This window comes from Rhineura floridana, chromosome 1, assembly GCF_030035675.1.
Source record: "Rhineura floridana isolate rRhiFlo1 chromosome 1, rRhiFlo1.hap2, whole genome shotgun sequence".
Classification (NCBI taxonomy): domain Eukaryota; kingdom Metazoa; phylum Chordata; class Lepidosauria; order Squamata; family Rhineuridae; genus Rhineura; species Rhineura floridana.
The window spans coordinates 154,121,607-154,138,932 of record NC_084480.1 but is presented as its reverse complement, the minus strand read 5'-3'; the positions used below and the strand labels follow the sequence as shown (position 1 = coordinate 154,138,932).

Genomic DNA, 17,326 nt, shown 5'->3' with positions numbered 1-17,326 from the left:
TTAACAGACACTGATGGCTGGGGAGGTCTCTACAGAAGCAGAGCACAGGAAGCCACCTTTATGGAGTTTAAAAGTTACAGAAAGAGCTATAGTAGTGATGGTGGGGCAATCTACAAATTCTGGGAAAGTGCTTTCTCCATCAAGTACAAAGTTGTGGCAGAGTTCTGCTTGCTCTCACTTGACAGCAAAGCTAGTCCTGCTATAGACAGATAACAAGACACACCACATATGTAAAAATAAATCACATAGCATATATATACAGCAAGGGAACCACACTGCACATATTCAGTGCAGTGCTACATATTAGATTAATTTAATTTCACATGTGAACCTTACATACAACACAAACAGAATGTTACTACTGATTATAATAACCTCCAGCCTAGAACTCACTGAGTTGGTAAACATATGCAAGGGCTGTATTCAGGGGCTTACGTAATCATGCTGCGGAAAAGATGTCTAGCCTACTCTTGGCATGCTAATTTTCAAAGCGTCCAGATTCTAGCTCTGGCTCTTTTCCCTGATCTGTGTATCCCATCCTGAGCCCTTACATCACCCATCACCCCTTCAATAGTCTGTTGCTCACCTCTACCCTTCACATTGCCAGAACTTCTCCCTCACTTATAGTGGAACTTGGTTAACAACCCATCTTATTGCAGCCCAGCACCCCGCAAAGCCTTCCATGGAAGGTTCTACACAAATATTCTGACACTCCGGTCAACATGTGGTTGTATGATTTGTGATGACTCATTTTTTTGGAGGGTGGACAATCCTAGTGCCTTATTCTCTTCTATAATGTTTTGGCTATTATTGGCATTGGGGGGCCATGCGTGATGGTGCCCTGCATCCAAACAAACACTGGGCCAGATGTGAATGCCATCTCATAGTGGACACTCTTCTGGAGGTGTGAGTACATTATTTGTGGTGGTCCAAAGTTTATTTTGGGGTGCACATCCCTAGTTCCTTATTCTTTTGTACATATTTTGGCTATTATTGGCTAATCATGATAATAAGTTGGCTATTATTGAAACATCCAAAAAGTATAGTTCGACACAACTTTCGATGTAGGAAAGTCAGTCATGAGTTTCCTAGAGTCTATTACAGGGGCAGGACTATATTAGATTTAGTTCAGTTTTCCTTGCACAATGTCTCCACACAGATTGACAGACAACAACATCAAGGCATTCAAATACTTTAACAGGAGGGAAAAAATTAAGGGGGAAAAACTGTCAATGCTATCACAAATATGTTTCCATTACTGTCTGATTAAACTGCCTGTTCTAACATATTATAAACACAGTCCAGTCAACCAGATAATTTCTATACATGTTAATCAGGCACTTTCTGCATTTTTCCATTTATAGACTACTTCAATTCTTGCTGTTATTATCAGATTTATTACAATTTCCTACAGTTCTGATAATAAATCTTTTATAAAAGCAAGCAAAAACATATTGGATACATAAATATTAAACATTACTTTTCTAATAACTTTTCAAACATGCTTCCAATATTTTTGCATTTTTGTACAATATCCAAAAATGTGCATATAAACAAAATTCAGTCTCATATATCTCTATAAAGTTACTCATCTTAAGACACGATTTAGAAAGTATCTGGTAGTGAATTAGTAGATATAGAATAATTGATTTGAGTAGTACAACAACAACAATCTTTATTTACAGTCAACTGACCACCAATACAGAACATAGTATTAAATATTAAAAGATAAAACTGCTTGATAGCAGAAACTGTAACAAGCAGGGAACAGTCCAATTAAGTTAACTGCCATTCATGAACTTACAGGGTCTGGTTAAAATGGCCAGGTTCAAGAATTTTGCCAGTTGCACAGTGATTGCCTTGTTAGAACCCTGGAGTAGAACAGTCAGAACAGACTCGAGGGGGCGGCCTGGGAAGGACTGAGTAATTGGGTATATTAGATCTTTTCTGGCCCCTTCATAGTATCTACAATTGAACAGAACATGTGAGATCGACTCAACTTCATCATTATCGCAGGGACAGCATCTGTTGTTGCTTGGGATTTTGTTATATCTACCTTCGAAGAGTTTAGAAGGTAAAGCATTGAATCGGGCCAATGAGAACGCCCTTCTATACTTGGGAATGGATAACCAGCATAGATAGGGCATCCCATCCTTACAAGGAAGACCTAATAGGCCCAGTGACTGGGGGGAGCAGGGACCCTGGGCAGCTGCCGAGAGCTCTTGGGTGTCAATGTCCACTAGCCTCTGTTTAACAATCGCCTTGGTGCTTCCAAGCTCCATAGAGAGCAGATTGGAAGGAGAGAGGCCTACTGACATAACTTTTTTCACTACCACCTTTGTCCAAAATGGCTCAATGGAGTCTCTCATTACTAGGGATGTAAAAGGGCTGTGGGTGCATACGTGGCAGCAGCGAAGCCAATATTGGATAACACCAATCCAAGCTGAGCATTTCAGAGAGTTAAGGCCAGCCTCCAAATTGAGGGTAGCTCCAGAGACACACCTTGGGACCCCAAAGATGGATCTAAGGAAAAAGGATTGAATTCCTTCAAGTGAGCCCTTGAAGTATGGAAACCAGATTGGTGTCCCGTAAAGAATCGAAGGGACAATCTTGGTTCTGAAAACATGGATGGCAGCTGGCAAGAATTTCCCACCCTTTATATAAAAGAAGCGGGTCAATGCGCCCATATTTTTCTCTGCTTTGGCCTTAACATATTTTTCTTGGGTTCTCCAGCTTACTGCTTTGTGGAACCAGATACCCAGGTATTTATAGGAGTCAACCTGTTCAATTCTGTCATTCCCCATAAACCAAGGGTATCTAACCTTCCTCTTAGAAAACACAACTATTTTGGTTTTAGAATAGTTAATTGTGAGAAAGTTTTCTTTACAGCATTCATTGAAGCCACTCAATAATCTCTTAAGACCCAGCTGAGTTTGGGAAATTAAAACCGCATCATCTGCATACAGCAGGATAAACACTTTACATACACAATCTTAGGTGGATGGGATTGAGTTGTCCCCAATACAGAGGGGAGATCAGCCAGATATAGGTTAAATAAGGTAGGGGCAAGGGCACACCCTTGTCTAACACCACGTGAGGAGGTGATCTCCTTGGAAAAGTGACCCCGATTACTGCAGCGTACCTGAACAGAAGTGTTTTGGTACAGAGTGCGGATCAGAAACAGTAACCTTTTCTCAATGGAGGGCTATTCCAGTTTATTCCACAGTCGGTCACGAGAGATGGAATCAAAGGCAGATTTTAGGTCTAGAAATGCTGTGAAAAGTTTACCTCTTGGTTTAGAGTATTTATGCACTAGGTGGGCCAGTACTAAACAGTGGTCAAGGGTAGAGCATCCGGCTTTAAAACCTATCTGCTCTCCCCCCAAGATGTTATTGTTACTTATCCACATTTTCAGTTTAAGGCCTAGAAAGCTGGCGTACACCTTTCCTACTATTGATAATAAACTGATGGGTCGGTAGTTACTTGGATTATCTTTAGGTCCTTTCTTATAGATAGGAACAATAAAAGCTTTCAGCCAGGCTATGGGAATTATGCCAGATCTATTTATTAAAGTAAAAAGGGAGGCCAACAATGGGGCCCACCAACCTGATGTTACTTTTCAATAGCTCGGAGGGAATGCCATCTGGTCCAGGAGCCTTACCTGGCTTTAGCTGGAGTAATAGTTCCTCGATAATATTAATATCAACAGGAGGCCAGTCGGGGGTATTAGAGTGCAAATAAAGCGAAGGATTAGAATTAGATATATTCGGATCGTGAAAACCTGCACGAAAATAGTCTTCCCAGACATTTGCTGGGATATGACAATCAGGACTTCCGTTGATGTCACTTAGAGCACCAGAAAGAAGCTTCCAAAAGGATTTAGAGTTACGAGTGACAGATGCTGCTATCAGCATTTGCCATGAGTCCCTGATTGCTTCACTTTCCCCCTGATATAATAGCTTCTTGTATTCTTTCCTTAACGCATAATAAGAATGGGGGAGTTGGCGTTCATTATTTGCACGGTAAAAGTGGTAAGCAGAGTGAATTCTTTTCCTAAGATTAATACATTCCCTATCAAACCACTTATTTGTTCTGTCTATCAGATGTTTTGTAGTGCCAGTTGAAGTTGGAAGAGTGAGATACATATTCTGCATCACCTCCTCAACAGCCACTATACCCTTCTTTGGCGAACTATCTACTGTCATTTGTTCTAAGGCGTTTATTATATGAGGAAGATGAACAAAGCTATTGGAGGCCTGCCCTGTTTTATTAGACCATATGATCTTTTTAGAGCTGACCATGATGGGTGAGCTGGAAGATATATGATGTGGCATATTTAGCTCTAGCACGCCTGGTATGGCAAGAGATAATTCCAGCAGCAGATGGTCGCTATCAGAGCAATCTGCTACTCTAAAATTATAGCCCAGAGTTTTCAGGAACTTATGGATAAGAATATAATCGACCACACTTGATCCCCTAGAAGAAACATAAGTGAACTCCCCCCAGTCATCGCCAGCACAAGAACCATTTAGAATGCACAAATCAGTTTTTGAAGCAAACTGAAGCAAACCTACCCCTGCAGGATTTAGAAAGGTATCTTTTGAGTGACGTAAACTGCTCTTAAGTTGGCCCTTACTTACAGAAGGATGGACGCCTGAGGTGGAAACATCCACCAGATAGGTTCCGGTTCTTGCATTAAAATTTCCTGCGATTATAGGGAATGCATAAGAAAATTTGGCCATCCAGTGTGCATAGTAACATTCAGTTTTGATCCAATTTAGCATAGTGTCCTCCCTACGGGCCACTGGGGGGGAAACAGACATTGAGTAAAAGCAGGGTCAGCTGAGGGGTCCTCAACTCCAAAATCACTGCCAAGAGAGAAGAATCACAGTTAGGGACCTCAATTATCTTGGCATCAAGAGAAGACCAAGATGCACAGTCCCTGACTGGCCCTGCCTTTACCCTTGTTGGAGAGTGCTGGCATACAAAAGGTCACAAACCCATTGACGTATATGTGGTCACAGCATCATGTCTCTTGGACCAGGATTATAGATTTGATTTCATTAGTAAAAATAATTTCCCACATTTCTTCTGGTATCTCCACATAGACGTTTATTCCATGTTCTCTTAAATCTCCACTTTGTCACTATTTTTCATCCAAATGTTCCTTTAACAGTGCTATAGACTTTTGACTAAAACACCTTTAACAAATTTAATTTCAATAAAATATTTTCAAAACCGATTGAATTTCTAGTCATCTCATTTCTTCAAGAACGGGTATTAATTGAACAGGGGCCTAATACTATCAATCATAGGTTCACAGATTTCAGCATAATTGAAGTATCTCCCTATTGTCAGGGACACCTTGTCTTATGATAACTTGTGTTTACTGAAGTTCCAGACACTTTGTTGAAGACAACCCTTGCTGTAATATTAGATCTACTGTATATGTAATTTCATGTTTCCTATTACCAGGATATACTTAAGCTTTAACAGGACCCAAACGTTGGGGTGATGGTAATTTAATCTGGCCTAGAGGTTCAGGGAGGTCCACCCTGAACTGCAAATCAGTTATGATAGAGAAAGCATAGAGGAGGCTAAATTGCAGATAAAGCTTGATACAAACATATTCTGAACAGCAAACGTCTGGCTCAGGCCTTCCTCTAGAAGAAAAAAGAAGAGAGCATTTCTACTGGAAACTCCAGGAGTTGTAAATGAAAACAGAGACGACTGTGTCACCCTATGTGACATGCTTCCTCAAGAATGACAAATCCCTGAGATCCTTAGTTTCCACTGAAATGTCCTATGTACTGGCAGAAACATGTCAGTGGACTGGCTTCAGAAGGAGGCGCAGGCACCATAATAACCAGGAGCATTGATATCCTAGAGACAGAGGAATCTGTGTTGCTGACAGAATTTATAAGCCCTAACGTGCATGTTGAGAAAATGAGTTAGGCCTCAGGTCTTCAGACTGCACAGTACTGACACAAAATTCTAAGGTCAAGGAAAAGGCAGCTGTCACTCATGCATAATTAATATGCGTACATGACATACTGCTATGTCTTGTCATAAATACAAATCAGGCCGCCAGAGCTTAAACAAAGACAGCTAGAAAAGTTACATGACACCAATCAATTCTTTAGCTTTTCAAAAGAGCCTTTGTACAGGGTGGGCGGAGAGGGGACCCTTCTTACAGGTTTGTATCAGGTCCAGAGAAATGTTGCTTGGGTACTGAGTTTAAACAGTATTTTAACATTGACCAATAGTAGTATACCTAAATAATTAGCCATCTTTTTCCATAGAGTACAATGTGGAGATGAAATTGCAAAATTGTTAATCCATATTTAAACCCAGTAACTCAGATTTTGTTTCATTAAGATTATAATCTGAATCTTTTGTATGTAATATTTATCACTTTGTTGTCATTATAAGAGCAAAGTTATCTGCACAAAACGAAAGCCTTGGTTCCATTTTAATTTGATTTATCCTATTATAATTCTTTACATTAGTTTCTAGGATCTCACAAGTAAGGACAAACAAAGAGGTAGATCTTAGCTACGCCACTGTTCCTCAGCCACTATACGAAATATGAGGATAATAATACCTATCTTACAGAGTTGTAAGAATTATAGCAAGACAGTGTATGGCTCATATGTTGAACACTTGAAAGGGATATATAAGTGCACTGTTGTTGATATTATTGATATCTTTGAGAAATCCAGTATTTGGCTTCCCTTAAGGCTCTTTCTGATGTTATGGTCTGATGATGCACTCCAATATTTCCATATAGTGTCCCAGAAGGTGGTGGTGGTGATGCTGAGACGAATCTTCCATTTCTCAGTGGAAAACTTCAAGGCTGCAACTCACACCCACTCACACACACCCACAGGAACTCCTGTTTCCATAAAGCAGACACTTGAGAAGTAGAGATAGATTGCCCAAGGAAAAGCACAGTAAGAACTCAGCTGCATCCATAAGAAGCAAGGACACAAAAATGCAGTCTACAAAAGCATTATGGACACTTAGAGATGGAGAAAAAAAGCGGTGCAGAATGAGAAAGGAGCACGGACAAGACTGGCAGAGGTACAAATATCAATACCCTGGAGCGACAGGAAGAATATAACACGACTCCTAAAGAGATATCGGGTCAGCATTAGAAAACACAAAGCTAGGGATGGACGGATCATTACATTTCTGATCTGTGTCAATTTCACATGTGTTTATTCTGAAGTCCATTCCATCCTGTTTGCACATGAATTTGCAAATTCTTCTGAATTTTTTTTTACAAACGTTCATATTCTAATACACATCTAAATACATACTTAAATTTATGTCTTATCCTAAAACACACATTTTGATAAGGTTTTTTTAACTGTATTACAAAATTCGGGGAGTGGGCACTTCAAAGAATAAATACATTCCTATCAGTTCATTAGTCTGGGATGTATAAATTAAATTAGTTTGTTTAAAAATGCAGATCAAACAAATCTGGCCCTCCCTCCACCCTCCCTCCCTTCTCAAATGATTTGTAAATATTGTTTAATATTTAAACAATAATAATAATAATAAATTTTATTTGTTAGTCACCTATCTGTCCGAATTAACGGACACTCTAGGTGACTTACAGCAAACATAATAAAATACAGTATACAATCAAAAAAGCACAAGGTAGTCTAAAACATCAATTAATACATTATAAAAACTCATCCACCCCGAGGATTCTGTAGGCCTGCCTGAATAGCCAGGTCTTTAAGGCTCGGCGAAAACCTATCAGGGAGGAGGTATGTCGGAGATCCAAAGGAAGAGAATTCCAGAGAGTGGGGGCCACAACCCTCTCTCTGGTCCGCACCAGCCTAGCTGTTTTGACTGGTGGGACCGAGAGAAGGTCCTGTGTGGCTGATCTTGTTAGGCGGCCTAATTGATGATGCTGGAGGCGTTCCTTCAGATAAACTGGGCCGAAACTATATAGGGTTTTAAAGGTCAAGACCAACACCTTGAATTGGGCCCGGTAAACAACTGGTAACCAGTGCAGATCTCTTAACACTGGGGTGATATGATCCCGGTGGCGACAATGTGTGATCAAACGTGCCACCGCATTCTGTACCAGCTGCAATTTCCGGACCGTTTTCAACCCCACATAGAGCGCATTACAGTAGTCTAAGCGAGAGGAGACCAGGGCATGTATCACTCGTGGGAGCAGATGCACAGGAAGGTAGGGTCTCAGCCTCCGTATCAGATGCAATTCATACCAAGCTGCCCGGCTCACTGCCGAAACCTGAGCCTCCATGGACAGCTGGGAGTCAAGAATGACCCCTAGGCTGCGGACCTGGTCCTTCAGGGGTAATCTCACCCCATTCAGCACCAAGTCAATATCTCCCAGCCTTCTTTTGTCACCCACGAGCAACACCTCGGTCTTGTCAGGGTTCAGCTTCAGTCTGTTCTCACCCATCCATCCACTTACGGACTCCAGGCACTTGGACATGGTGTTCACAGCCAACTCTGGTGAAGACTTAAATGAGAGATAGAGCTGAGTGTCATCCGCATACTGGTGACACTGCAGCCCAAAACTCCTGATGATGGCACCCAGCGGCTTCACATAGATGTTGAAGAGCATGGGGGAGAGGATAGAACCCTGTGGCACTCCACAGTTAAGAGGCCAAGGGTCTGAAACCTCATCCCCCAATGCCACCCGTTGGTACCTGCATGAGAGATAGGAACGGAACTACTGTAAAACAGTGCCTCCCATTCCCAAGCTCTTCAGGCGGTTTAGCAGGACACCGTGGTCAACGGTATTGAAAGCCGCTGAGAGATCCAGGAGGACGAGGAAGGGTATATATTGGTATATAAGATGAGATTCCCAACAAGAAAGCCTCCAGCTCTTCTCTTAGGGCCTGATCAGCTGACAAGAGGGCCAAAATCCACACCTCCAAATCCTGCACTTTAGCAATTCTTCTGCTTTTGTATTTTATTATCCTTTCTTGTCTCAATGGCTCAGTGCTATTTCTGTATTCCATGTACTGCTTAATTCTTTTGCTTAAACTTTAGAATTGCAGGCAATAGTAGATAAATAAATGCCCAGGTTCTCCACTTTGTCACAAAGCATATTAGGAGGAAAACCTGGGAATTAAGATGCTTTATAGTGCAGTGGTTCCCAAACTTTTTTTCCCCACGGACCACTTGAAAATTACTGATGGTCTTGGCAGGCCACTTCATGATTTTTCTGCCTGTTGCAGCAATTATAATGCACTGTGCTAGGTGCTGTATGATTTTAATTATATTCCATAGAATTCAAATTGTAATACAATACAATAAAATATAAGAAATAACTGAAGCAATAAAATACAATTAAAAATCAATATGAATATTTAGTGTGGACATGCCCTGGACCACCTGGATGAAGCTCACGGACCACAGGTGGTCCACAGACCACAGTTTGGGAACTGCTGCTTCAGTGTAAAGGTTGGCAAGAAACCAAATAATCTGTGAGTTTGGCTGCCAGGGCAAAAGAGGGGATCTCCTTTGTTGGCTGAAAGCCATCTAGCAGGGCCTCAGTGGTAGTAGGAAAGTGCCCCCCCCTTAACACATAAGCAACTTTGCATTAGGATCTGGATGCCTCCAGCCCTCTGTTCTGAAATTGAGCAAAGTGTGAATAACCAGGAGCTCTTTATGAAGATATTTTCTCATGAAATATAATTTAGTTTACAAAGATATTTCCCCATGGAGGCTTGGTCAGCTAGATGGCATCCTGGGACAGTCCCCCTATAGGGAAAGCCAGGTAACACAAAGGCTAAACCTGTTATTTTAGAGACACAGTAGCCATGATAGGATAACATTTACTATTTCCTGGAGCTATGGTAGGTTTAAAAACTTAGTTATGATAGGCTGAACTTACTTTCAAGAGCCACACTAGGTTCATCCTGTTGTCTTCTTGGAGCACCAAGAACCAACATGAAGAAATATATGTTGAGACACAGAAGAATAGGCCCACTCTGAAGGTATTAGGGCTAGGAGCACTATGAGCTTCATTTGACAGTGATATGAGGATTAAACTTGTTCAACAAAATAAACCTGGCTTGCTCATCTGTACCCACCGATGAGCAAATTTCAAACTTTACCAACTGGAAGTAACAGTTTAAAGGCATTGGCGTAACTTCAGCATAGCTCCTACTGGGAGGAAGAGTGGGATATAAATTAAATAAAAATAAATAAATAAATAAATAAATAACGGCCCTTTCCCAGAGCATAAGTTATCATCAGCTGTCTCACATGGAAGAAACCTTTTTTAATGGGTTTGTGTATTTTAGCCCTGTTTTTAATATAATTGAACGCCACTTGGAGAATTTATTTTGAGCAAGCAGTTTATAAATTTTCTTAATAAATAAATTTCTAAATAAAACCTACGTCTTAGCTTTTGCTCACACCAGTTGGTGCCATTTGCAATGGTGCTGATCGAAGGAGCCATGGTGTGCACCTCCTTCCATATGATTTTGCACCTGACATTATTACAAAGTAGAAAAAGCACTTTAGCAACTCACTGACTAAGAAAAGTAGCATTGTAAGGTCTGTTACTTTGTATCTTGGCCTCTCAATCAAAGCGGGACCTTCAACCAATTTGTCATGTTTGATTATAGCTCAGTGAAAATGAACATGCTTTATATGCAAAAGGTCCAGATTCCCTCTTCAAAGGTTCTCAGATAGCACAATTAAGAAACACCTCTCTGCCTGACACCCTTGAGAGCTTCTGTCAGTCAGAGTAGATGGGACTCAGCTAGAGGGACCAGCAGTCTGAGTTCATACAGCAGCTTGATATATGCTGTAAACTGGTTACAGCAAAAAGGCGAAACTATGCAAATCAGTGGACAAAATAAAATGTAAAAAGAAACAATTGTGAGGTGCTGAACTTACCATTTCGACCATTCTGTTTCAGTGTGTTTGCTGAGAGCTGGATGGTGCTGCCATAGCCTGTATTCTGTGGAAACTTCAGGTCTTCTAAGTTTCCATCTGTGCTTAGCCTTGCAACTTCCAGTTCTGTTAGTATGAAAGAAGTGAAAGTGGAATGCATGCAAATCGTTGCAAGGGATGTGACTGATTAGAAACATACATATAATATTGCCTCCACACCCCCAAATAAAAACATGGGACATAGTAAATGAGTATAGTATAGGCTACAGTGTTATTAATTTACATGTCTAATCTGCAAGCTTCTTAAGTAATTAAAACCAGCCTCCTCAACTTCACTCTCTCTCTCTCTCTCTCTCTCTCTCTCTCTCTCTCTCTCTCTCTCTCTCTCACACACACACACACACACACACACACACACACACACTCTGCATACACTTTAGCTTCTCCTCTCTGTTGCATTCCTGATGTAGCCAAGATTGCTGTCTCCATATGGTGAATGGACATTGGGATCACTCAGGAGCAGAGGCTTTAGTCTACCTCCTCCTACAATCCCAGTGTGGCCACATTCACTGTCCCTGTGCTGCTTGGCTAATAACCAATCAGAACTTTGGCTAATAGCAGTGTAGGAACATTTATTTATTTATTTAAAATATTTCTATCTCACCCTTCTACCCTATAATAGGGTACTCAGGGTGGTTTACAAAAATAAAATCAAACACGTACATAATAAAATTGTAAACAGTAAACATGAGCAGGATGTATGGGGATGCTTGGGGGTGGGGTGGGGGATGAGGTTTAAGCCTCCAGTGATCCAGAACTTTGGATCACTGCTCTTTGCAGTTGCAGGGAGAGCAATATTGGATGAGTGGGGATAGGTGGAAAGAGATTAGGTTTAAGCCTCTACTCTCCAGTAATCTCAATGGAGCCAAAATCATTGTTCCTATGCTGCTGTTAACAGCACAGGGACAGCAATCTTGGCTGCATGGGGAGTACTGGGGGAGGGCAGGTTAAAGCCTCCACTCCCCAATAATCCTGATGCAGCCCAAATCACTGTCCTTGTATAGTTTAACAGTGTGGTAAAACTATGAGGGGCTGGTTCAGTCAGTGGCAGATAAAGTCAGACTGCCCCTGCATGACATTTGACAGCGCCAAACACACAACTTGCCCTGTCAACATCTGGAGCTCAACAGAGATCTTTTATCCCTCTTGAACTAGACTAACCCTCCCAAGCATGGCTTGTAAGAGCCACTGCAACTTCTGATCTATTTTGAGGCAAACATGCAAATATAATGCACCCTAATCCCAACACATCACAACAGCCCCTCCTAAATCCATGTTAGTGCAGTACAGGAAACTTGAGAGGATACAGTTGTGATAGACTCTTCCCATTCAACTCATTTGCCCAGGACTTGGTTATGCAACTGAGCCAGCGTGCCCATCCAGGATCAGATCCTTCTAGCAATATAGCATTAAGCAGGAGCCCTCCTAGACCTGATGCCTTGTTGCTGGAACAACCAGGGTTGTCTTCCAGCATCAAAAGAGACAGTTACCACTTGTTTGATTACCTTTTCTTTCCCAACTCCTGCTACCATGCCTCCTCCTGTCTTTTAACCCAGGTGGGTGCCCCTCCCCAAACACATAAGAAGAACAATGATGACCTGTGGCCCTCTAGATGCTGCTGGACTACAACTCCCATCATTCCTGCCCATTAGCCATACTGACTGGAGCTGATGCAGGTTGGGGCCCAACACCATCTAGAGGGCCACAGTTATCTTTATTCTGTGCCAGGATCTGCTAAAAATCACCAGCCAATAAAAGCTAAGAGAAAAAGCACATTAGAAATAGATAAGAGTATAAAAATATACCTAATACTTACCAGGGGGAAATTAAAGGAAGGGGAAGTGGCTTATTAATCTTTATCAATCCACACAGAGAACTCTTAGTCTCACCAGAGACTAATACACACCACTCACCTGGGCTTCAGTCAAACCCCTTACACTAAGGGGTAATGCAAACTTTTACCAAATTCCTTTAACTAGGATAAAAGATGAAATGGGGTGATGCCCTTGCTCCAACCCAAAACGACAATCTCCTTCGGTATTTCTCATTTGGGGTCACCCTTTCACAGCAATCTGGCACTCATATAGCCATTGGGTAAAAAGCCCTCTCCCTGGGGGAAAAATATGTGTGTTCACTAGGGCAGGGTGGGGTGGGGAGGGGAGATAGCACTATGGGCATGGGGCAAATTTAGTCTCCAATCCCACTGCGACCTCTAAATATTCATCTGTCTGGATGGATGGCAAAGCATTTAGTGAAGATATTTTAGCTGAGGTGAATCTGGGTCACCCAGCCTTCACCAACAAAGAACCCATTGTGAGGGTTGGGGGAGAAAAGAACAACTTGGAGGTATAAAACCAGCAGCCCCATCACTTAACAGACCTAGGGCAGTATTCAAGTAAGTAATTGCGCTGGTGCAAGGATTAGCACTAGTGCAATAGGGCATTTACTCCCTTCTACCCCCCATGTGCGCCCCACACTATTCCCAAATCTGCTCCAGAGGAACGGGAGAGCCACCTGAACAGATCTAGGCGGCATACAGGGGGAGGAGAGGAGAGAATGTTTTATTGTGCAAGGAGAACTCCTTCACCTTACGGAACCAGCAACTTAGTGCTACGTTAAATCCAATCCCTGGACATTATTTCCAAAGATTGCTAAAATGTCCCAGCAGATGATTAGGCTGCAGCTGGTCAACAAGGAAGGGCGAAGCCTGAAAAATCCAACCAAGGGATGCTACTCTGACACTACTGTGTTGTAAGGCTGTTACTGGGCAATTTCTTCATTTTTGAGAAAGTTGGTGAAAAGAGATAACACCAAATCACTTAGATATTTGCTTAATCTGTAGTAAGGCAGCTGATTAATTTCTTTCATTATATTAGTTATGCTGAGACCTCTCTTCTAGGAACGTGCAGACCCCCACTGAGAAATTTAATTAGTTGTATCAGCAGTTTCTGCAGTTTGTTGTAATTCCTTTGGATGATTTCACCCAATTATACAAATTTCTACTAGAAAATTCACTTTTGCCAAAAATTACTATGCAATGCCACTTCCTGGACTCACTACTTTTGCTATGGTCTTACCATATATGGAGCGAGAAATGCCAGATGTTCAAGGTGGATTTAGAAAGGGAAGAGGCACCAGAGATCATATTGCAAACCTACGTTGGATAATGGAACGGACCAAGGAATTTCAGAAGAAAACCACCCTGTGCTACAAAGATTACAGCAAAGCCTTTGACTGTGTAGATCATGAAAAACTATGGAATGCTTTAAAAGAAATGGGGGTGCCACAGCATCTGATTGTCCTGATGTGCAACCTATACTCTGGACAAGAGGCTACTGTCAGGACAGAATATGGAGGAACCAACTGGTTCCCAATTGGAAAGGGTGTGAGACAGGGGTGTATTTTATCACCCTATCTGTTTAATCTATATGCAGAACATATCATACAGAAAGCGGGATTGGACCAAGATGGAGATGTGAAAATTAGAGGGAGAAATATCAATAATTTAAGATATGCAGACGATACCATACTACTAGCAGAAACCAGTCATGATCTGAAACGAATGCTGATAAAGATTAAAGAGGAAAGCACAAAAGCCGGACTACAGGTGAACATCAAGAAGACTAAAGTAACGACAACAGAAGACTTATGTAACTTCAAAGATGATAATGAGGACATTGAACTTGTCAAGGATTATTAATACCCCGGCGTAGTCATTAACCAAAATGGAGACAATAGTCAAGAAATCAGAAGAAGGCTAGGACTGGGGAGGGCAGCTATGAGAGAACGAGAAAAGATCCTCAAATGCAAAGATGTATCACTGAACACCAAAGTCATGATCACTCAGACCATGGTATTCCCAATCTCTATGTATGGATGTGAAAGTTGGACAGTGAAAAAAGCAGATAAGAAAAAAAATCAACTCATTTGAAATGTAGTGTTGGATAAGAGTTTTGAGGATACCATGGACTGTGAAAAAGACAAATAATTGGGTGTTAGAACAAATTAAACCAGAACTATTTCTAGAAACTAAAAAGATGAAACTGAGGTTATCACACTTTGGACACATAATGAGAAGACATGATTCACTAGAAAAGACAATAATGCTGGGAAAAACAGATTGATTCCATAAAGGAAGCCACAGACCTGAACTTACAAGATCTGAACAGGGTGGTTCACGACAGATGCTACTGGAGGTCGCTGATTCACAGAACATGGAAAAGTTACTTTTTTAAACTACAACTCCCATCAGCCCCAGCCAGCATGGCCACTGGATTGGGCTGATGGAAGTTGTAGTTCAAAAAAGTAACTTTTCCAAGCTCTGCTGATTCACAGGGTCACATGTCGTAATCAACTTGAAGGCACATAACACACACACAGACTGCAAGCCTCACATAAATTTCCCACAGGCTGATAACAGTGAAAACTATTTTACCAACGACTTTGTATCTCTTGTTCTCAGGAAACCAGTGGCAATTCAAGTGAGTATACGCCAATGAAACAGATTTTCACCCTAAGTGTTTCTACTACTTACGAATGTTGTCAGTGTTCTCCCTCACAATATCAGTCTTGAGAAGGTTGTCAGCCAATACAAAGGCACTTTCTTCCACGGTGTCCAGTAACATGGTTGCTGCACGAAGTTGATCACTTGCAGGCAGGTCCCTCCATGCATTCAAAGCTTGTGGCTGCAGGAGGTTATTGACTGTTTCAACCATGGCCTGTGAAGATTAGGAACAAGTCTTATTTCCTGTGTGAGCCCCTTCCATCCATCACAAGCACCGCAGCACCCTGCAGAAGCCTGAAATATTCCCAGTGCTACTGTCTGCCATTTGCAACTTTATCTATATTTCTGGCTCTGTGTACTAAACAGACATACTAAATAGACGTATTGAACACTGAGTTCCAATTGCACAAGACTTACCAGACCTCCTCAGTTTTGACACAGACACACAGGGGATGGAATCCTCTCCTTTCTTACGTTCCATTTTAAAATGTGGCTCCCTAGTGATAATTAACAATCAGATTCCTTTTTCATCTGATTTCATTTTTTTGATCTCCGATATATATATATATTTTGCTTTGCAGACAATTATATTATAATCGCTATTTATTCACAAGTCTCCACTGGTATCGATCTTTATTCTGAATTCTGTAATTATTGCCTGTTTACATTCCCTTTCAAGTGCATTTGTAGAGCAGATTAAGGCAGAAAATCAAGTCAGTGTCTTTCCCCTGCTGCTTACAATCAATATTTCATCCCCCTTGCTGCTTTCTGTGCGTCAGCTACAGATAACACTTCATTGACATCAGTGAAGGGAATACACATTTGAAGAGCTCACATAGAAAGTAGATTAACAAAAATATCACTCACACTATCGGATAAAAATATCACTCACACTATCAATGATTTCAATGTGAATTTAAAAAGAATGAATCAGAAACCAGCATGGAGAGTTGCTACTTCAAAATTCTCTCCACAAAGATAATCAGAAATAATAATTAATCTGATGGCAAATCTGATTATTGCAGAAATGGAGTCCATTGCTAACACACACACACACACAAATAGGAACCACTCTCTACTTCCCCTGTGTCTCATTTGGCTTGGACCCATGCCTTAGGAACCGTCTTCTCTCGTACTGGCCTGTCCACTTCCTAATACCTACTAAGGAGGCCCTTCTATGTGTCTCACCTATGCTGGGAACAGAACTGGCTAGGATGAGAGGAAGGGATTACTCAGTGGCTGCTCCCAGAATGAGTACTATGCCAGGTGAGACCCAATTGCTGCTTACTGTCAGCTGGTAAAACCTTCTTGTTCCAGCAAGGTTCTGTCATACCAGACTAGATGAGGTTTTATATGGTAAACCCTGTTTAGGACTTTTTAAAACATCTGCTAACCCTGTATTTATATTGTTGTTTGACTACAGATTGTGGTAGTCTGACTGTTGTAAACTACTCTGAGAAATGCATAGAATTCAAATAAATAAACAAGACAACATTTGCAAGAAAGAAAGAAAGAAAGAACCTCATTTGGGCCAGGCCACCCCTCATCCTCCTCCCCACCCCCGGTTGATTTGGCAGCTCTCCTTTCCCATCAGAATGTGGGAAATTGTATGACGTATCATCTCATCTAATGACTGGGAGAGGGGATGGAGACAGGAACTGATGGTGGTGATCATAATACTTGAAATAATGGCTCTGTGGGTAACAAGAGTAAGATAAATTCAAGTTATTCATAGTCAGAATGACAAAAGCTGGCTCATCCTAATCTAAAGGTGTTCCGTGCATCTGACACACCAGTCTGCCTACATATTCAGCCTAGCACTCTGTGTTCTTTGCAGACTTATGTTTGTCCTATGAGTCC

At 41.4% G+C, this 17,326-nt stretch overlaps 1 protein-coding gene across 12 annotated transcripts in view; it reads right to left on the bottom strand.

Moving 5' to 3' along the window:
* ADGRL3 (adhesion G protein-coupled receptor L3) overlaps window positions 1-17,326 on the bottom strand; it is an 852,526-nt gene that overhangs the window by 216,560 nt on the left and 618,640 nt on the right. For all 12 annotated transcript variants that reach the window (XM_061637965.1, XM_061637983.1, XM_061637973.1 and 9 more), the window contains 2 exons: window positions 15,497-15,680; window positions 10,906-11,028 (listed from right to left, as the gene is read on the bottom strand). In XM_061637965.1, the coding sequence (XP_061493949.1) occupies window positions 10,906-11,028; window positions 15,497-15,680 (307 nt within the window). The remainder of the gene's footprint in view (window positions 1-10,905; window positions 11,029-15,496; window positions 15,681-17,326) is intronic.